Source organism: Microtus oregoni, unplaced genomic scaffold (genome assembly GCF_018167655.1).
Source record: "Microtus oregoni isolate MIOR12 unplaced genomic scaffold, Mior012 000031F_ref0000149, whole genome shotgun sequence".
NCBI classification, from domain to species: domain Eukaryota; kingdom Metazoa; phylum Chordata; class Mammalia; order Rodentia; family Cricetidae; genus Microtus; species Microtus oregoni.
Window position 1 is genome coordinate 15,974,420 of NW_024543090.1, and position 22,740 is coordinate 15,997,159.

Consider the following 22,740-nt stretch of genomic DNA (forward strand, 5'->3'; position numbering starts at 1 on the left):
TCTTGTATGTAATTTTTATGAGTTATAGCTGTAAAACCAAAGTAGTCACTTAACTGGAGTGGTAGACTATTTGAGAAAAGAAAAAAGTCTCATTGACATGGGTTTAGGGTTAGGAATTAATATTTTATTTTGGAGCCGAGTCTAAGAGTAAGTTAACTTTTAAAATTTGAAATTAAATAGAAAATTATCACAAATGATATTTCAAACATGTTCAAGTATCAAATCTCTTCAAATATGTTGCTGCTCAGTGAAACTGGAACTGTCTCAGTATAGAAAACGAAGGGACAAAGACAGAGGGCTTTGGAGTCATGGTGACAGTGACAAATGCAGAGGGCGGATCTGAACGGACACACTACTAGCAGGGTTCAGTTTTTCCTGTCTGACGTCCATTGTGGGCTAAAGCAAACAGTAGTGGTAATTCACCTAAAGATAAACAGGAAACCTTTACTTATTATTATTATTATTATTTGCCACTCGATATGTTAAAAAGCCTCCTTGGTTTAAAAAAAAAATGCAATTATGAACACAGCTGAATGGCCCCAGAGCACACTGTTTCCATTAAATTTGCTTGTGTCTAATTATACCTGCCCAAGGCAGGTGAGAAATGCATAATGATAAGATCTTTTTTTAAAAAAAAAATTGGCACTAAAAAAAGAAATGAAATAAAATCACTGATTTCTAATCAAATTGCTATCTAAACCTATTGTTGTATTTGCTCTTTAAGACCCTTCTAAAACTAGGCTTTGTGAAACATCATTATAATTATGTTTTAAAGTGTTTGGTGGAAATATTTCCTTCTAGAAAACCTAGTCTAAGTCATCAGTGTAAGCCATCACCGTGTCAATCACAAATGCCTTTCTTATATCTTTCAAGTTTAACATTCAAAAGCTAGTTTAAAATGTTATTATTTAGAAGCAGCAAGGCTGCTAAATGTTTCCTAGGCCATGGAACTGCTATATCTTATCTGAAACATCCTCAGCAAGGCAAGAACAGGAGGCTGGCAAGTACAGAAGTGAGGTACAAAGCCCCATGATTCAGTCACAGTTTAGATAATGACTTCTTATGAATCTATCAAAAAAAGCTCATCTACAATAAATAAATAAACAAACAGGATAAAGAGAAAAAATCTAGAAGATTACTTATGTACCTATCTTCGAAAGCCTTTGTAGGAAACATCAATGGGCAGGACAAGACCACAATCAAAAGGAAAATCTGAGATGCTACAAGGAATGACACGCAGAACTATCACTAAGCTTTTAGGGCACCTATATATTACCTACATAAAATAGGTAGCAAAAATCAAAATAATAGCAGGCCACTAGTGAGATGAAGAACAAAACAGTGTGGTATGTACCTTTAATCCCAGGCCCAGGAAGGATGACTATGAACCCTGTCAGTCTGAACCAGTTATTAAGACCTGGATAAAAAAAAGTAAGCTAGCTGGTAAGCAAACAAACACACAAGCTTGTGACACTCCACTCACCTACATAAAACAGACATAAAAACACAAGTAAAATATAAACAATTTAAAAATATACATATAAATCATGAGGCAGATGAGTCAAAATATTTCAAGGCTTGTGCTAGGTAAAATATAGTTACAATGATGATAAATGTTGTGTTCTCCATAGTACCATGAAAATGGATTTCAAATGAAAGAAAAATTAGCCATACTGAGGAAAGGGATTCTCACCAGCAAAGCTATATTTGAAGAATATTAAAGTGAGTTATTGAGGCAGTAGGAAGCTTTCACTGAGCTAAACGAGTACATTAGAGGAGAATACAGTGTAGTGAGAGGGAGAATATAGGCAATATACATAAATGTTATAGAAACAAAATAATACACTGCAGGGATAGACATGCGTCTAGATTAAGATGCAAGGTAACTATAAAGTACAGGTACAGTAACCACTAGACAAGAATAAAAGTAATATTTAAGTAGTTAACTAATAAATGTAATAATGGAAGCACATTTAGTGAAAAAAGTTAAGGAAAAAAGGAAAAAACGTATCAAATACCTTTTATAATTCAGATAAATAATAAGTTGACTATATAAATCCGTATCCAGTTGAAAGCAAGAAAGAAAAGCTCAACTACAGAATCCTCCCAAGATGAGTGTGAGCAGAAGAGAGCTGAGGACAAAGTAAGCATGAAAACCCTAACAGAAGGCCGTTTAGTCATCGGAGTCAGGAACCTACCCTGTGAGGTTGAAGTACATGAAAACAAAGGGTTTTCTACAGGGAAAGTCTCTGACAACATAAATCCATGAGCAATTAGTAGTAGGTTGGTCTTTTGTCTTGCTCATTTTACACAGGAGTTCACTTTGTAGCCCTGGCTATGCTGTAACTTACTATAGACAAGCTTATCCCTATAATCAACATTTAGAAAGTATTTTAAAAAGACAAGTTTTGAGGAAAACTCACTTTATCTAAAAGAAATAAATACTATTGTAGAATGTGGTAATTTACACAATGGAGTACTGCACAGTGGTAAAAAATAATGGCATCTTGAAATTTGCAGACAAGTGGATAGATATGGAAAAACCATACTGAGTGAGGTAACCCAGACCCAGAAAGACAAATATAGTATGTCTTCACTCGTAAGTGTGATATCTTCCAGCATGGTATAGGATGAGTACAGCACGTATCATCTTAGAAAATCCAGGAGCGAATAAGAATCCAGGAAAGCAACAGAGCACATTCTGCACAGCTTCACACAGAAGGCCAGCAGTAAATATGGCTTCAGCGCAGGCTTTAAGAGCTGCCCAGAAGACTGTTCATAAAAGAGAACATCTTGTCAATCATTCTCATCTTAGCAGCAAAAGAGAGCAGCTGCACACTGAGCACACAAGGCCTTCCACTGGAATACACCACAGCTTTAGCAGACAGAGCAGAGCAGTGCTGATCAAGAAGTGCTAAGTGCCGCACACACATCACCCTTCCTTAAGTGATGGAGGTGGGTCTTGTATCTTATCTGTTGCTTTCATTGGTTAACTAATAAAGAAAACTGCTTGGCCCGATAGGACAGAAAATTAGATAGGCAGAGTAAACAGAACAGAATGCTGGGAGAAAGAAGCTAAGTCAGGCAGTCGCCATGATTCTCCCACTCCAGACAGACACAGGTTAAATCTTTCCTGGTAAGCCAGCTCGTGGGGCTACCCACAGTATTAGAAATGGGTTAATCTAGTTGTGAAAGCTAGCCAGTAAGAGGCTAGAGCTAATGGGCCAAGCAGCATTTAAAAGAATACAGTTTCCGTGTAATTATTTTGGTATAAAGCTAGCCGTGCAGGCGGCCGGGTGCCGGGGACGCAGCCCCGCTGCTCATATTACTACACTTAAGTATTTTCTGTAAATATGAATTTATTCATGAAATCATCTCAGAGATGGGTGGGGTGGACACCCTGCACCTTCATTGCATTCTCTCTAATGGGTTCATGGATTTAATGCATTAGCCTCAAAGATGTTTCAAAAATGAATACAATGATATAAACTAAAAACAACAAACTCACTGTGTTTACACCTATCAAATAAAACTCCCAGATGTGCTTTTTCTTTTATGATCCTTCACCAAAAAATAATTTCCTTTCAAAAATAACACAAAGTTATTCTGTTTTTGTATTATTCACAATGATAAAACACAAGGTAAATATTTGGTGCTAGTTATGTATCTTAAGAGGCTTCCAAAAAGAAAAACACCAAACAAACTGCCCCTAACTCCTATATTTTCTGTTTTACATTACCCTTAATTCCAAATTACATAGACACTTAGAAAACCATAATATCAGTGTTTTATTGTTAAGTATATACTTCAAATAAGATAGATGTTTACTAGTACTGTCTTTGCATATATGTAAAGGGCAATTTTGAAATGTTCTCCCTCTCTCTCTCTCTCTCTCTCTCTCACACACACACACACACACACACACACACAAACACACACACAGTGCTTACTTAATGTTTGTGACTCCACATGCTTATAATTAAATCATTGACCCCTCTTCAGAGCATATGTAATATGTGGCCTTGGATTATTTATGCAGTAGTAGACAACAGCTTTGAAAACTTGGTTCCATACCCAAAGCTGCTACTTTGATGATGATGGCTTCAATGTTAGATGCTATCATCTCTCGGAGCAAATCTTCCTGGTTTCTCTGCCATAAGTAAGTCAAAGGCTGGAGATCAAGCCGTTTACATCTACAAAGTAAAAAGAAAAAAATTAACAAAAAATTAAAAAAAAATTAGGGGCCCCAGCAATTTGATTTTAAACATAATGGTTCTTTCAATGATTTTAACTTTCAAATGCTCTTTCTCCGCTTCCTACCCTTATTTTTTAAAATGCCTGTGAAGCCAGAGAGGGGACTCAAGGGATAAAGGCACTTGCTATCTGAGTTCATTTCTGGAAATCCCATGGTGGAAGGAGTTCTTTGAACTCCATGTCCTTTGCACCATGGGATGTAGATATCCACACAGTCACAAACACAATGAAAAAAAAAACACGGTAAAAATTTAAAAATGCTTTGTACATTTAATTTTTATGGATTATAAACAAACATAAAAAATCAATCTCCAGGAAGACTGGAAATAATCAACTTTAGCAAGGCTTTAAGCTTAGAAATAAGTGTTAAAAAGCATCCCATGACAATTAATAATTATTCTCATTTTCAATACTTCCATAAATTGGCAAACATGGAAAGGCATAGTTCAATGGGAAGGGTGTGATGATTTTATACATTACAAGTTTATCAGATTCTCCATACACTAAAAGTCAAGGGGGAAGAGGAGGTGAAAGATTCCTAACTGTTTCGAAACAGTTTGCCTAGGTTTCAGAATGACTGATTTGCTAATAGGGATGTATTACCTATACCTTAGGCCATCATTTCAAAGTATTATTTATTTATGTTCTTGATTTAGATGAAACTCTCTAAGATGACTTGGTTTATCCAGGGGATATGGTCACTGGAAAGCTGCTCCTGTTCCAGTGGATCAGCACACAGTGAAAGCATATGGACAGCACTATTCACTCTGTGCTACTGAAGAGAAGGCGCAGGGGCACTTGTGGGGTTCTATTCAGACCCAATGCTATTGAAGAGAAGGCGCAGGGGTACTTGTGGGGTTCTATTCAGACCCAGTGCTACTGAAGAGATGGTGCAGTGGCACTTGTGGGGTTCTATTCAGACCCAGTGCTACTAAAGAGATGGTGCAGGGGCACTTGTGGGGTTCTATTCAGACCCAGTGCTACTGAAGAGATGGCGCAGGGGTACTTGTGGGGTTCTATTCAGACCCAGTGCTACTAAAGAGATGGTGCAGGGGCACTTGTGGGGTTCTATTCAGACCCAGTGCTACTGAAGAGATGGCGCAGGGGCACTTGAGGGGTTCTATTCAGACTCTGTGCTACTGAAGAGATGGCGTGGGGCACTTGAGGGGTTCTATTCAGACTCTGTGCTACTGAAGAGATGGCGCAGGGGCACTTGTGGGGTTCTGAGCAGAGTTGTAGGTGGAAATACTGGGGTTATGGTAAAATTTAGTTGTATACACACATGAATTTCTCAAAAAAATTTTTTAAAAATAGAAAACATACGGCTTTTGTTAATTAGGTAAACATGTTTAGCTCTATAGAGCATCTGTAACAGATGTGCTTGTGATTTGGGTACAATTGTTTATTTTTTTATTCATTAACAATGCTTTTTATTTATTTTTATATTCTTTTTAAATTTCATCTATTTTATGTTCAGGCTGCAGTCTTCCATATCCTCTCTTCTTCTGTCTCCCTCTAGAAAAAGGCAGGTCTCCCATGAATATCAAGAAAACATGGCATATCAAGTTGCAGTAATACTAAGCACCTCCTCATGTATTAAGGCTGGGAAAAGTGACCCAATATGAGAAGTAGAGTCCCAAAAGACAGTAAGAGTCAGAAACAACCCCTGTTCCTGCTGTTAGGAGTTCCATAAGAGGACCAAATTACACAACTGTAACATATATGCAGAGGGCCTAGGACAGTCTCATGCAGGCTCCCAGGTTGTTCATTCAGTCTCTGTGAGCCCCTATGAGCCTAGGTTAGTTGATTCCGTGAGCCTTCTTGTAGTATCCTACAGCCCTCTGACTCCTCCACTCCTCCACAGGACCCCGGAACTCTGCTTAATATTTGCCTGTGGGTCTCTGCAACTGCCTCCATCGGTTGCTAGATGATGCCCCTCTCATGACAATTGGGCTAGGCATCAATCTGGTCACAGGATGTGGCCAATGCAGGCTACTTATCCACTATTATGTCTTCCCCATTGGAAGATCTTGGAATTATAACTCCTGCCTTTCACATTCTGAGCACACATTCAGATACTAAATTTAGTCCTCAATCCCCAATCCCGATTTTAAATTATTTATGATTTTAAAATATTAGAAAGATTGACGTTCTCTTACACATTTTCTACTCGCACATGTTGATAATCAGAAAGTATGGCACCTACAGATACCCCTTCTATTTCTTCTTTTTCCTGAAAATAAAAGAAAAACATATAAACTTAAAAAATAGGCATATGGTTTGTATCATGCTCTGAAAATTACACATGAACTGCATATTATCTAAGAAGCCACCTTCAAATCAAAGTAATTACCCGCAAATACACATTTAGGACAATTATCTGTACATGCATTGTAATCATCCTCCTAGTAGCAAAAAAGTAATTATTCCTTTACTTGAATTTTAACTCCAGACCTACTTTCATTAAGAAAAGACTTAGAAGCATTCCAAAATGTTTTCACGTTTATATTCTTAATGATACTGAAATTCTACCAAGGACAATATTTTCTCAGATTGAGTAATTTCTAAAATTTACACAATAGTACCATCAGATATGCTACACACTGGCTCTGATCTATATATCAGAAAAAGATGAACAGTACAGAGGCATGTAGAATGCAGAAATGATTGAAGCACTGCCTAGTACCACACAGTAATAAAGAATCCTAACATACAGGAAGGAATGGATTATCACCAACACAGTCACAAGTGACAGTACCAGCATGGTCCGGAGGGTTAAAGACTTTGTCCAACATACTCATGAGTTTACTGAAGGAGAATGTAAAGTCACTCATAATCATGTTTGCAGAGGGCCTTGAGGCCAGAGTGAATCAAAAGGTAGAGAAGATCAGTCAAGGATAAAGACTGATACAGAAAACTTAGGAATGTCAAAGAACGGTTCTAAAACGAGACTTAATGTAAAGTGAAATATAGTTAACCAAGGGAGGAACAACACACCCCATAGACATGAACCAGGGAAATGTTATCTATGACAGAGAAATGAAGGGAATGATAGAGGTAATTATTAATATGGTTCTGAGTAGAAATTCTCTGAATACTTGTAAGAGAAAATCCATTTTAGCATAGAGACTGATAGAAGAAATCACTTCAGAGAGATAACATCATTGGTAATACATTGGTTTACAATCATGGTAGCTCAACAACAGAAGTAAGAGTGTTTCACAGAAAACAAATCATGCTTCCAGGCACAAAAAAGAATCCTAACATGCTGAAATAACAGTTTGTCCTAAAAGGATACTATAGTAAATAAACAAAGAATTATGCAAGAGATTTTTTTCCTGCCATTGAAGAATTTAAAATATACCCACTCTAATGATAGAAAAATATCTTTCCAAACTGCCCCAAAATAAAATGATTATTTCTGTGAGATAACATTTCAGGAAAAGAGGTATTCCCTGTATTTACCCTATCAGCAACTTTGTGAAGCTCTTAACCTTTCTTTAACCTCCCTAAACATTTTCTTTCCCTAAAAATCATTATATTCTTCATTAATAGATCATATAGTAGGGAAGGTACCAAAAGATAAGCTTTTCAGTTCTCTTCCTGTTTTGTATCTCGGAAGTTCTAACCTAATAAATTACGAAGCACTGGATTATATGTGTGTATATAATAATTTATATTATATATGCATATTTAAATGCATGTGTAGTACACTGTTAATTATGGAAACAAAGACAAGGTATAGGCATAGGCAAGAGCTTTCTGTAAAGAACTTCAAAAGCAGAAGAAAACCCCCAAGAACCAGTAAATAAGACTGCATGAAATTAAAAGGCTCTGTACAGAAATGGGAACTACCAACAGTGAAGAGGCAGCGGATAGAAGGGAAGACAAACTCTGCCAGCTATTTTCCAGACAAGGAACTAATGCATAGAATAGATTAAGAAATACAAAAATCAAGTTCAGTTTTTGGCCATATCTGGAAGTCAACTGAGAGCCAATTTCTGGAGAATTTCTTTTTCCCACTCATAAAATAAGGCACAAAGTAAGCATATATTTAAAATGCAAATTCAGAGGGCTGGAGAGATGGCTCACCAGGTTAGAGTTAGAACTTCAATGTGAAAATTTTGTGGGGACACAATTAAGTCTAAAATTCTATCTAAAGAAGATGAGACTACAATTTGCACAAATATCTCAAATATCATATTATTATTTTCTTAATCATAGGAAAATCACTCAAAATTTACACGCAGATATACATTCATTTCTTTATTCTATGTCCTGGCATGTTGGGAGGCAAAATTACTCACAGGTTTACTAACACCAATTTTAAAATTCTAATGTGTCACACACACACAGACACACACAGAGAGATATGTATGTATATATACATATATTAGCACATTGGATGTGGATGTGAGATTTATTACTGAACATGATTTGGTAGGGTACAGAGTGCACTGGACTATTACAGGGGATATATTTGCCTCTATAACCATTAAGAATGAACTACTTCTTAGTAACTATGTTTTCAATTCATTTGGATTATACTTGGTGAAGCTCTACTACTTTGAGATGTGTATCTTCTGGCAGCCAGGGAACTTGAACTTGGCTCTATGCAGAGGCTCAAACACATATTCCTTATTCTGCGGCTTGGTGTAGCTGAACATGATGACCTGGCCAATGTGAATCCTTGGCATTGTTTCATGGGCCTTCCCAAAGAAAGGCACCACACATACCTGTCTGGAGTCCGTCAGCCCCAGCACAGGACAACTTGTTTATTTGGAAGACATGAAAAGGGTGGAGCCTCACTTGAAATGAAACTCTACCATGTATTTGTTGGCACAAATCAGGCAGCCTCCAGAGCTTAGGAAATGAATTGCACATATACATCTGACATCATGTTGCAACAAATTATGAATTCATCGATTATTGCCTTCTTCCATTCCAAGCCAGAGGCAGATCATAGCACCTGGTACATCTTGACAGAAGTGAAACTTTGGATATGGCTTGCTCGTACAACACCATTAACACTGGGCAGGGCACTTGCCCATAACGACAATAGGGTCATCAGTGTTCCATACTATATTAAGGAAGGAGAAACATTTAAAAATATCACAGCGGGTATTCTTGGGGAATTAAAATCTTGTGGTCACGAATATAGAGGAATACAAAGACTGTTGACATGTCTATGTAGCGCTTAATGGACTATAAACAAGAGCTACGTTGATGAAGAGTAACACCATGAACTACTCTAATTTTGGCTTCTTGAGGCAAGGGCTTATGAAGCTCAGGTTGTCCTAGCTCCTCTGATCCTCCACCTCCAGGGTGTTGGATCAGGCATGTACCATTAAATTTAACATAGGAACTATTTATTTTTAAATATAAAAATTATATTCGAAATAGAAGAATTCAGAATTGTCTACTGTTTCCCTGTATTCTCCTTAGCATAGCATCTATATATAAAACCCCAAAGGAAAAAATATGGCTGTAAAACTATAAATAACTTATGCACTAACATTTATGCTAACATAAATCCGAACAGGACTAATTGTCAGTCTCCACTTGGTATATACTTCTGAACCGTCCATATTAAGCAAGTAAAAGATTCTGTGAGGCCACTGGTGTTATTTTTAGCATAGAGACGGATAAACATGGATCTACTTATTAGAGTTTATGAACTAGTATTCAACAATTGTTAAGTACTCTTAAAAAGAGTACATCACGAATATCCACATTCAAGGCTGGATGTGTACTCTTCTGTGATACATAGCTAATGCTGTGTGTTCTTATTTATATACAAAGCTCTAGACAGGGATTACAATGATGAAGACAGGTGGTTATACATCAATAGGGATAATCTTAAACAGAATCTAGGTGGGTTTAAAGGTCCAAATACAGAACTAAGTTATGATTTTCTCATTAATATTCACTGGACTCAATGTTGAATATTTGGCTCTCGAAATCCCCTGAATTGGAACTAAGCTGTCTATTTTTGTCAATGAAAATGAACCCTAATTATTCTAAAGTTGAGAAGATATGTTGCATCTATCAGAGATACTATTTTCTTTGAAAAATGTCTCACTTATCAGTATTATTCTGCTAATGAGTTCTTGCCTGTTGAGAAAAAAATGATCTGCTGAATTTAAAGTGTTTTTTTATCTGAAAGGCATTCTAAAATTTTTAATATGACTCATTCATTAAAGACAAACTCTTGCATTATCTTCTAAGTGGCAATATTTGGACTTCTGGCAATATACCATTACTGAGCACGAAAGGAACCCTTATGAATATCAATGATGTTCTGCGGCCTAGATAAGTAAACCAGATATGAATATGGCTGGTTAAGTACCATATGTTTTTTTCTTTAAGCTTCTAATTCTTCATTTATTCTAGACAAATAAAGAGAAGCACAGAAACACACCATTTCAGTGAAATAATTTTGAATGCAACATTTAGAACTCCCAAATAAAGTTCACTAAAAATTTGTTAAGTTAAAAATATTATTTTTCTTAGCATAATCAATAGAAACATTCTAAAATGGAAAATGATCACCATCTGGCACTGTCCCATTAAACACTGAGCTCAAGACAGAATATTAGGTCATTAATTTGCAGTATTATCATCTTGTTTTATGAGATTTCTCAAAAAAATAAGGGAAAAAGTTGTTAAGGCAGAAAACTAAATGACAAAGAAATTGCAGTAGATAAAATAATTTTTCAGTGACTTCCATCTAAAAACAAACATTGCATTATTTTACTTCTGCTTTTCCACCTGATTTGTGATGGTGTGACATCACTTCAGCCCAAACTTTTATATTATCAGTCTGAAAAGAAAGAATTAAGTGTTTTTTTTTTTTAAGGCCCAAGGCATTTTTGTTGATAGAATAAGGCAGTTTATTGCTAACTTTTTTGAGGAACCTCCTCTGCTAACTTCCACAGTGGCTGCAGTAATTTACACTTCTTCTAACAGTGTATAAAGAGTCCTTTGTGTGTGTGTGTGTGTGTGTGTGTGTGTGTGTGTGTTGCGGAACAGTTTTATTTTCCTGGATGATAGTAATTCTGACAAGACACACATTGTGAACATTTCTCTGAAGATGAGAAAGTTCCCTGGAAGGAATGCTGGGAAGAGCTAATGAGAGAATGCTGTTAATGATAAGCACAATAGTTGCAAATAGTGTGCAGATAAATCCAAGGTGAGTTAATGAACACTAAAACGTGTGAAGCTTGGTTTATTATCTTCACTTGTCTCCTTTTATTGAAAAGATATTTTTCAATATTTCACATAACACATCCTGACTACATTTTCCCTTCCCTCTACTCCTGCCAGGTCACCCCCCCACCCCCCCTCCAAACAAGATACACTCACTTCCTATACAATTCCCATCAAAACTCTAATGCAATTTTCACAGAAATTTAAAAAAAACCTTAAAATTCATATGGAAACAAAAAGATTCAGAATAATCTTTTTCAATGGTATTACTATTACTTAAAGTTAGGCTACAGAATCACAGTAACGAATATAGCATGGTACCATCATAAAAACAAATTCACTGGTCAAAAGAACACAACTGAGGATCCATGCTCCTATAACCACCAGTATCTGACAAAGGGGCCTGAAATAATACACAGTGAAGAAAAGACAAACTGGATAGCAAGTGTAGGATTGTGCACAGAGTCTACGGCAGATGCAGACCCAATGCTGTGATGGTAAGGTGAACAAGCCCCCATCCTTACCTCATAAGCTAGCTCCAACTGATAATCATTCAAAATGAGAAATTTTACAAGTCTCACTGGATACACAAACCACACTCAAATGCAGCCCCCATCCCAGCAGTTAATGGTTAGCAGACAATGAACTCAATAGTATTTCTAGAGTTTTTTGGTCTCACAATGCTGTGACTGGGCATTTTTTTTAACCTTACAGATATTTTGCTTAGACATTATGCTTTCCACTTCTGTTTTTATAGGATTTTCTGTGTGTGTGAATGTGGGTGTCCCAGAACTGGTGTTTCTTGTGGTTTTTCTTTGGCTCATTTGTTTTGTCCTATACTGGTTTGTTTTCATTTCATCTTATTTTATGTACTGTTGTTATTAATAATATTTTAGATGCCTGGTTGGATTCTAATAAGAGAGAAAGGAAAGGAGTGGATTTGTGTGGGGAGGTAAGTAGGGAGGATATGGGAGTAATTGGGTGATAGAAAACCTATATACAGTATGAAAGTCTAACCTATTATTTTTTTATTTTTTATATTTTCTTAAAAGGGAAAAAAATCATGAAACTGGATCTCAATTGCTCACCTTGGAGGAAATTCAACTTTAAATGTATCACCAGTCTCAATTTAAAGCTAGATACCCCGAATCTGATAGAAGAAAAGGTAGGAAATATGCTTGAACTTACAGGTAGAGGAAGAAACTTTCTGGATAGAACCCAATTTAGTGCAGTCATTTGGATCAAGAACTGATAAACGGGGCCTCTTAAGAAAGTTTGTGGCCTCACAGTGTGCCCCAGCCACCCAACTGTCACCCAAATTCAGAGAGACTAGTTTGGACCTATGCTTTTTCCTTCCCTGTCCGGCTGGAGTTGGTGAGCTCCCATTAGCTCAGGTAAACTGTTTCAGTGGGTATCCCCATCATGGTCTTGACCTCTTTGCTCATATTCTCACTCCTCCCACTCTTCAACTGGACTTTGAGAGCTCAGCCCAGTGTTATGCTGTGGGTCTCCTGCCTCTGTTTCCATCAGTTGCTGGAGGAAAGTTCTATGGTGATATTTAAGATATTCATCAGTCTGACTACAGGGCAAAGGCAGTTTGGAGCCACTGGCAGTGGCACCAGGATTTATTTTAATTAATTAATTAATTTTTACTGGCTTTTTGGGACCTATCCTCTTTGGATGTATACTTTGCTCAGCCTAGATATAGTAGGGAGGGCCTTGGACCTTTGCCAAAGCAATGTGCCTTACCCTGAGGAGGGGATAGGGGGAGGGAGTAGGGAATGGGAGGAGAAGAGGGAATGGGAACTGGGATTGGTATGTAAAATGAAAAAAAGATAGTTTGCTTTCTTTTTAAAAAATACAATAAAAGAAACTAAAAAAAAAGGAAGCTTGTGAAGAGTCAAAGACATCATTTGAGTGAAGAGGCAGCAGACAGAATGGGAAACAAGTTAACTACATAATCAATATATAGAAGGTCAGTGTCTATAATACAAAGATCTAAAAATTAATACACACACACACACACACTGAGGAAATAGCCAATTAAAAGTGGTGTGATTGTTTGAGTGATAATGGCCCCTATAGGCTCATATATTTGAATAAAATTTTGGTTCCCCAGTTGGTGAAACTGTTTGGGAAGGAGTAGAAGATGTGGCCTTGTTGGAGAAGGTGTGTCAGTAGGGGTTGGCACTGAGGTTTTAAAAGCTCAAGCCATAGCCAATTAACTCTCTCTTTCTCTTCCTCATGCTTGTGGATCAGATGTAAGCTCTCAGCTATTGCTATAGTACCATGCCAGCCTGCCTGCTGCCATGATCCCAACCAAGATAGGAACAGAGTCACATTTTGAAACTATAAGTCCCAAATTATATGCTTTCTTTATAAGCTGTCTTGGGCATAGTGTCTCATCAGAGCAGTTTAAAAATAACTAAGACATGGAACTAAAGAGAGTTTTCAAAGAAGAAATTCAGTGGCTGATAAACAGTTTAGAAATATAGGTGAAGAACTAGGATGAGTTAGAGGGAGGGGAACCATAAGCAGGATATATTATGTGAGAAAATCTATTTTCAATAAAAGGGAAAATGTAAAGAAGAACAACAAATGAACAAATAAAAAACAAACAAGCATGAAAGGGATTTAACAAAAGAAAAACAAAACAAAACATTCTTGCCATCAGGGAAAGGCAAATCAAAGCTACTTTGAGATTTCCTCTTACTCCAGTAAGAATGGGTGTGATCAAACAAACAAACAAACAAAAACAAACGACAACAGATGTGGGTGGGGAAAGAGGAATTCCTCTTCAACATCAATAAAGGTACAAACTGGTTCCACCACTAGGAAAATTGGTATTGAAGTGCCTCAAAATGCTAGAAGCAGATTTGCCGCCTGATTCAGCTATCACTCCTGAGCATATTCCAAAAGGCCTCAATATCCTGCCTTAGAGACATCAGCCCATCCCCAGCCATTGCTGCTCTATTCACAACAGCAGATGGAAATGATCTGTTTATCTGCTGATGAATGGACAATAAAAATGTGGTTCACAATGGCAATGTATTCAGTCATAAAAAAATGAAATCTGTAAGAAAAATTGATAGGACTGGTAACAATCATTTTGAATGAGATCATCCAGACAAAGACTACATGATCCCTCCCATATGTAAATGTTTTATTTTACATTCATGATGATTGCTCTCTTTGTATGCATGTCTGTGTACCAGTACTGTGCCTGATGCCCACAGAGGTCAGAAGAGGGTGTCAGGTCCCCTGGAACTGGAGTTAGGTATGGTTGTGAGCTGTTATGTGGGTGCTAAGCTCAAACCCAGGACCTCTGCAAGAGCAACAACTGCTCTTAAACACTGAGCCATCTCGCTAGCCCAATAATAAGCAGTTTTATTAAGGCATGTTCATTGTGCATTGTGACAGATTTCATAGAAACATTTTTACCCTAGTATATTGTGTACATTGATCATATTGATGACTGTAGTGACAGAACTGTATGAAAGTATCTCTTACAAGAGACTGTTTTTTATCAGAACTCACAGCAAAGTTAATAATACACTTCAAGATGACTTAAGACTACATATTTAACCTGCTATTCTACTGTTTTAAGTTTAATTTGGCTTTAAGATAACACAGGAACAACCAACTTTACTACGCTTTGAATTTCCCATGCAATCAGTTTTTACAACCTAAGCTTTAATCTTAAGTTATATACTCTTCCATGTCTCTGAGATAGAGTAATGTATGGGTTTATGTATGTGTTGTGGTAATTACTTGCTAAAAGCAATCAATAGTTTCAAAGAAATACTCAATCAACATTCCCCCATAAATTTTGGAAGCAATGTGAAGATGTAGCTTGATCCTGTGCTTGTTATTTTGAATCAATTTTGTCAGTAAAATGACTTCTCCCCTTGTAAAAGTCTATTATTAAAGATTTCTACAAAGAATCCGTCACTCTTTGCCTAAGTCATGGCTTCACTACATTTCAGTGAATACAGAGAAAAGCCCTTTGATTTGCAACAAGGGAGACTATAAATAGACCAGCAGCACAAACTACAGAGAGATGGAAGATACACCGAGATGAAGAGAAATAATGTTTGGTCCAATTAGTCCTAGAGGAAGTCTTTGTTTTATTCCTTTATTTATTTATTTAATGTATTTAAAATTTCCACCTCCTCTCATCCTCCCATTTCCCTCCCACTCCCCCCACTCTCCCTCCCTGTCGCTCTCCAGTCCTAAGAGAAGTCAGAGTGCCCTGCCTTGTGGAAAGTCCAACCCCCCCCCCTCCCCAATCCTAGGAAGGTGTGCATCCAAACAAACTAGGCTCCCAAGAAGCCAATACATGCAATAGAATCAAAATTCAGTGTCATTATCAATGGCTTCTCAGTCCTCCCTCATTGTCAGTCACATTCAGAGTCCGGTCTGATCACATGCTCATTCAGACCCAGTCCAGCTGGCCTTGGTGAGCTCCCATCAGATCAGTCCCACCGTCTCAAAAAGAGGAATATGGTATGTACTCACTCATGAGTGGATTCTAGCCATAAACAAAGGACATTGAGCCATTTTGGGGTTGTCTAGAGTCTAGAGGGGTTCCCAGGTGTCCAAGGGGATTTCCCTAACTAGGTCCATGGGCAACAGAGGAGATGGTGCCTGAACTAGCCTTCTCCCATAGACATACTGATGAATATCTTTCATAGAACCTTCATCTGGCAAGGGATGGAGATAGAGACAGAGAACCACATTGGAGCACTAGACTGAGCTCCCAAAGCCCAGATGTTTTATTCTTTAACATAAAATCGATACATTTTAGAGTTCTATTAGGTTGCTTTTATTCTTCAAATTAAAAAAAATACATTTTATATTAAGTTTTCACAAGGAGATAAAGAATAAGAAACATAGTCTATTATTCATCTCCTTGTCATTACCATTTTTAAAAATTCTTATTTATATTTTGTGAATATAATTACATAACTAATGCATCACACAAGGCAGATTCCTTCACATTCACCTCCTTGCTTCTCCCACCCTCTTTCATAGTACTTTCCTCCCTGGACAATTCTAGCTCATTTTGTGTAGTGTCTGTCTGTCTGTCTGTCTCTCTCTCTCACATGCACGCTGTACATACAAACATATATTCATACTATTTTATTGTTATATAGGATCTAAGACCCACTAATCTGATAAAATCTGTGATATCATATGAAATAAAGACCAGTGTGGATTAAGAGTTTAACAAAGTATGGAGATGGTCTTTTATAGGTCTTCTTTTGATTGGTCAAGCTGCAGGTATAGCCAAGAGATCAAGATACTTGCTAAAGCGGGTTTTTGTGCATGTTTCAAAATCAGGTACCACCTATACAACACATATACAACATATATACAGAACGATGTCCACGGGCCAAATATGTCCAAGGTTAAAAATGGTTTTGGAAGTTGTCTTAATTACTTTTTTATTGCCACAATAAATACCATGACCAAGGCAACTTGAAGAAGTTTATGGAAGCTTTCACTCAGCTGTGGGGGTTAGTGTCTATGACCATGTTGAGGACAACAGCAGGCAGGCATGGTCCTGGAGCATTTGCTAAGAACTTACATCCTTATCTACAAGAAGGAGGCAGAGAAAAAAGAGAAAGAGACTGGTAATAACACTTTTGAAACCTTGAAGCCCAAACCCAGTGATACATCTCTTCCAACAAGGCCACACTTCCTAATCCTTCCCAAACAGTTCCACCAACTGGGGACCAATAATTCACATATGTAAGTTTCTGGGGGCCATGTTCATTCACCACAGAAGCTATGTATACTGATGTATTTTAAGCTCTTCTGTCTGAACTATCAAAAATATTTTTCTAAATTTCTTGTTAAATTTTTTCAAGACTATCAACTGAGTAAAATGACTATCCAACTAGCCAATGTCAATTAAAGAGACATCAATGTTGATATGAACATATTTAGTTGAATTATGTAGTTTTGAAAGAAGCTCTTAATATTTTGTTGTCAGTTATGTATGGAAAAAGAGACTTTCTGCTGCAGTTAAATGGAATTTTGCTGTATTGAAGGACTTTGTATATTGCTATTTACACCACAATTTTACCATTATAACATCTAATATGTTAAGCATTAGCATAACTATCACATAAGTAATATGTGAAGTATTAGATGGACCAAAAATTAATGTGAAATGACTAGGTTAAAAAGAGTAAAAAAGCTAAACATGAGGTTAAAAGTAGCAGAGAAAAAGTAACTGTAAATCTCAACAAACATTTAAGAGGAGGCTAGAAGATGGCTAACTCAGGAAAATGCTTGTCCTCAAAGTGTAGTGACCTAATGTAAAAATCCTTCTGTGGTAGTCTACACTATGATCCCTCATGATGAGAAGGAAGGCAAAGATAGATTTCTGGAACTCTCTATACAGGAAGCCTAGCCTACTCAGTTATGTTTCAGGTCAATAAGATACCCTATCTCAAATAAAAGCTGGGAGGCCCCCGAGGAATTACATCCCAGGTTGTCCTCGGGTTTCCACATGCACATTTAATACACATACATATGCATTCACACACTTATGCGAACAGACAGATACAAACAAAATTAAAATAGAAAGAATGTTAAAAAACAATATAAGCCAATCTCTAGTCTCAAGTAGCTGGATTAAAATATATGGATATATCTTTAGTAATAATTGACAAAAATTGTAGAAAAGTAAGCAAACATTTCTGTGACTGATTATAAACTATATAGAACAAATGAAACAAAAATACTTTGTATAGATTAAGTAAGGCTTACTAATTTTTTAATCAAATGCTTTAAAATATAGAGGTAATTCAAATTATGAAAACTTTATAAATTCTATAAATACAATAGATTATTTTGACTGATTCAGGTCCCCAAATAGACATAGAATCCTTGACACATACATATTTTTGATACTGACTAGTTCTGGCAGATTAACCAATGTCTAATTTTTCTAGATTCCAGTGTCGTTAGTGGACTATAAAGGGTTTAAGGTTCTTTTCCTATTTATTATTCTAATATTAGGTATTTCTTTCCAAGGAAACTTCTAAACTTCTCTATTTTTAAAATGAGTACAACATAAGACTTTCAACAAACAAAAGAAGAGAAATGTTTTTGGTGATTTGTGGCAAAAGGCATTTAGCAAATGGCACAATACTTATATCCATGAAGACAAGTCTTCTCATGGGTTTCATAGTTTGCACACACAAAATGATTATATTATTTTAGATTTTATTAACCCTATGCATATCACTAATGAAAATGGGAGGAAACCCTGGAGGCTACTGCTAGATTAAGATGTACAATTATGTATAACCATACATCAAAGCATAACATTTATTGTCCAAATTATAAAAAATTTGAAATGGATCCCCCTTAGATTATTTATTAGTGTTTTGTTAAGGAATCTTTGAGGGAGATAGGTTTTCTCTTAAATATTAGCTTGGATACTAAGCTTTGTTATGTACTATGAGGTTTTCAAGTAGAAAATGAATTATGTTGCAGTGTTAAGAGCCATATAAAAACATGAGTACTGCAAAGGCCCATAGCCTCAGTGTATTCCATCAAGCAGGCATATTCATTCATTAGAGTGGTGTCACTATCCCTACCAAAGATAGTGATGTAGCTCCTGGTAGATGTATGACTGTTACAGGTCAGACCAGTGTAATATTTTACAAACCTCCAGTACATAGTGATTTCATTCATTTGAAAATTTCATTTCCTCATTGCAGCCTATCATGAATTCTACTAAAGACTTATAGGATTTCATTTTCTATCTCTAAAAATATTTTAGCTGTCCAAGTATCCAACTGTTTAAATTGGTGAGACTACATAGGCTTTCTTCAATTTCACATTCTCACTTCTTATCCAGCTATCTTAGGGTTCAGCAAAAAGAAAATTAGTGATAATGCTTTCAATTTAATTAGTATATTACATACACTGTAATTATTAGCGGGAAATGTTATATTAATGAATGTAAAAGTTAGCAGTAAATTACCTTGTAGCCATTATCAATTTCCCAAGCTACCGCTCCTTAAGATAACCCTCTCCCTATGGTCCTTCCGGTAATTTCTCTTTGCCTGATAAACATGATGATTAAATAGCACACAGAGTAAACCTTTGATACTTTTTAAATTAAATCCATGCCCAGCCTAAGGGCTGTGTCTGATTTCAACTAAATGTGTCAGTTAATCAGATAAAAAATTATCAGTAACTCAAAGAAACAGCAGCCTTAGGCTTCATCAGTGCCAGGGAAGCCTGAACAAAGTAAGACATTCAGACAATATCACATTATGTGCAAAGGTTACTGATAAGCTAGAACTAAACAGAGCTGCCTACCAATGAAGCAATGTCTGAAAAGAATGTTACGTTCAACATCTAAATTACCTTTTACATTTTTAAGGAAATATGTTATATAGAGAAGACTAAGATAATTTTATCCATATACATGTAAACACACACACATAACAAATGTATATAAATGATTCAATATAAAAAAAACATTGAAAGTATAAGAATTCTTAAAAGGGCCTTCTCAGTGAGATTTCCATGTATAAGAATTCAGATCAATGTTTCTCACACTGGGCTGTTTCCACACTTACACAGCATAGACTGGTACTCTGTGATTATTGATAAAAAATACATATGAATTCAAGGTCATGTATCTGCACTATTCTTCCTGCTACTTCAAATGAACCATATACAATTTCATCAGTTTTCTTTCATATCTGAGATAGACAATAACTACAGCAAAACTTTAAATTAATTAAGATTGTTTTAACTTGCATCAATGAACAATGAATCATTTGCAGTATTGCCAGATAAAACAATTCCCATTATCAAAGTCTTGTCTATTTTAATAAAAGGATTGAAAAGCCCCTACTCTAATTCCAGATTCTGAAAAACCCTTAAACTTTCAGAGAATATTACAATTTTCAAAGCATCCTCAGATTCCTAATTAAGATTGCTTTAACTATAAAAGACAGTTATTTTATAAACTGATATATCAGTTTTCACTGCAAGGAACTAACTAAATCTGAAAAGAATAGAAAATTATCTTTGAAAGACATAATGGGCAAAAGCTATGAACAATCAATTTATAAAGCAGAACAGAAATCCTAAACCCTCTGACAAAGAAAGTTTCAAATTAATACCCCACCATCTTTATTCTGCTCCACTATTGTGATCAGAGAACACATCAGCTGTGACAAGATTCTCACTTCGATCTACCAAGTGCAACATGCAGGAAGAGGACCAATCCCAGAGGAGAATCCTGCACATCTATTACACACAAACAGGCTCCCGAACACCAGGTACTCACTGGAGCAAAAGAAAGTGACTCATTTCATGTTTCTTCACATTTGTGAACATGGGACGACTGCATTTTAAGGTTTGATCCTCAACACACTGACAGCATTAACATCGACTCACTGATGTCATTGTTTAGTCGAGAGGTCTGTGAGAGAAAGTGGTATGCTTTTCTTTACTGTTCTGAACAAGATTCGTTTTTAGGATTTACTTTGTGAAATGGTGATCTACTAAAAACTAACCTTGATTAAAGCTAGATTAACAATTCACTAAGACTTCTATAAATGAGAGTTCATCAAAGAGTAACTTAAAACTATTTTTGGGTTATGGAATGAAAATCAAACTAGTCAAGAAGTGGGTGCCACTAGCAATCTCCATAGATTTCTGGTATTCTCTTACAACATGGGTTTTAAGGATTAATGGCCTCCTTGATGCATACCTCATAGTATCAAGTCTTTCTCTTCATAAACCACAATTGTACATATGCTTACATGTTAATATATTACCCAAATAAAAGTACCATGACTTGTCAGATTTACAAGTTATCACTAGAAGAAACATTTTAAAAGTTCCTTTAAAAGTAATAAAAATATTTCAATTTTAATCTAATAACATTAAGTCTGTCTTTTCAAATTAGTCAAGGGGCAAACGAGATGGTTCAATGGTTAAAAGCACTTGCTGCTTTTGCAGAGGACTGTTGTTAAGAGAACACTTGCTGGTTCCTGGCTGCTCAGCCCCGAAATAATCACACAGAAACTATATTATTTAAATCATTGCTTGGCCTATTAGTTCTAGCTTCTTATTGGCTAACTGTGGCATATTAATTTAAGCCATTTCTATTGATCTGTGTATCACCCACGTGACAGAGGCTTACTGGCAATGCTTCTGCATATCTGTCTCTGGCAGCAGCTCATTGGCTTCTTCTTGACTCTGCCTTCTTCCTCCCAGCATTCAATTTAGTTTTCTCCACCTAGTTAGATTCTGTCCTGCTATAGGTTCAAAGCAGTTTCTTTATTCATTAATGGTAATCACAGCATACAGAGGGAAATCCCACATCACCTCCCCTTTTCTGTTTAAATAAAAAAGTTTTAACTTTAACATAAAATTACATATAACAAAACAGGTAATTCCTCTTGTGGACTATTACGTTAACTAGGCAAAGATGTGTTACAATTGTTTATGCTGTATTTGCTTAATTATATAAAAGGGTGTTGCATCTGTTTCACCTTGCCTACCTAAAGCACCTAATTGGTCTAATAAAAAGCTGACCAGTCAATAGCTAGGTAGCAAAGTGATAGGTGGGGATGGTATACAGAAAGACTAAGTAATAGGAGAAATCTAGACTAGGGAGAAGAATAAAGAGAACAAGGAAGAAAAACAGGGACACACCCGGGGCCAGAAGCCAGGCAGCCACTAGTCAGACACAAGAAGTAGTAGAAGAAAGATATACAGAAAGAAAGATAAAAAGCCTGGAGGCGAAACAGATAAAGAGAAACAGGTTAAGTTATAAGAGCTAGCAAGAAATGAGTATAAGATAAAGTTGAGCATTTTAACCTCTATCTAAGTCTCCATGTCATGATTTGGGAACTGGCTGGTAGACCACAAGAAAGCCTGGTACCGATTCCTGCTAATTTATCAGTATAGATTATCATGGACATCAGCTATCTCCACAGCAAATCTAATTTTCCCATTTATACAAATCACTAATTATATTACCCCTTTTGCTTCCACCAAATTCAATGCCTTCACTAGTCTCTGATCAGGATATGAAGTGAAGTGTCTGTTTCCACCTTTCACTCCCCTGTGTGTTAAGGCAAAATGTTTGGATATAATACACTGAGTTCATGAGGTCCTATCATTCACATTGCCTCACCCGACGTACTCAAAATGAACCTGTGGTTAACCAGCCTTTTACTGCATCATTGTTCTATCTGGACAATGACGACGTGAGCAGGTGACTTT

General features: G+C 36.4%; 1 protein-coding gene across 1 annotated transcript in view; it reads right to left on the reverse strand.

Moving 5' to 3' along the window:
* The window catches only part of Dph6 (diphthamine biosynthesis 6), a 110,860-nt gene that overhangs the window by 30,164 nt on the left and 57,956 nt on the right, over positions 1-22,740 (reverse strand). Inside the window, exons 4-5 of the mRNA XM_041679003.1 lie at positions 6,414-6,487; positions 4,075-4,193 (exon numbers count right to left, since the gene is read on the reverse strand). Of these exons, the coding sequence (XP_041534937.1) occupies positions 4,075-4,193; positions 6,414-6,487 (193 nt within the window). The remainder of the gene's footprint in view (positions 1-4,074; positions 4,194-6,413; positions 6,488-22,740) is intronic.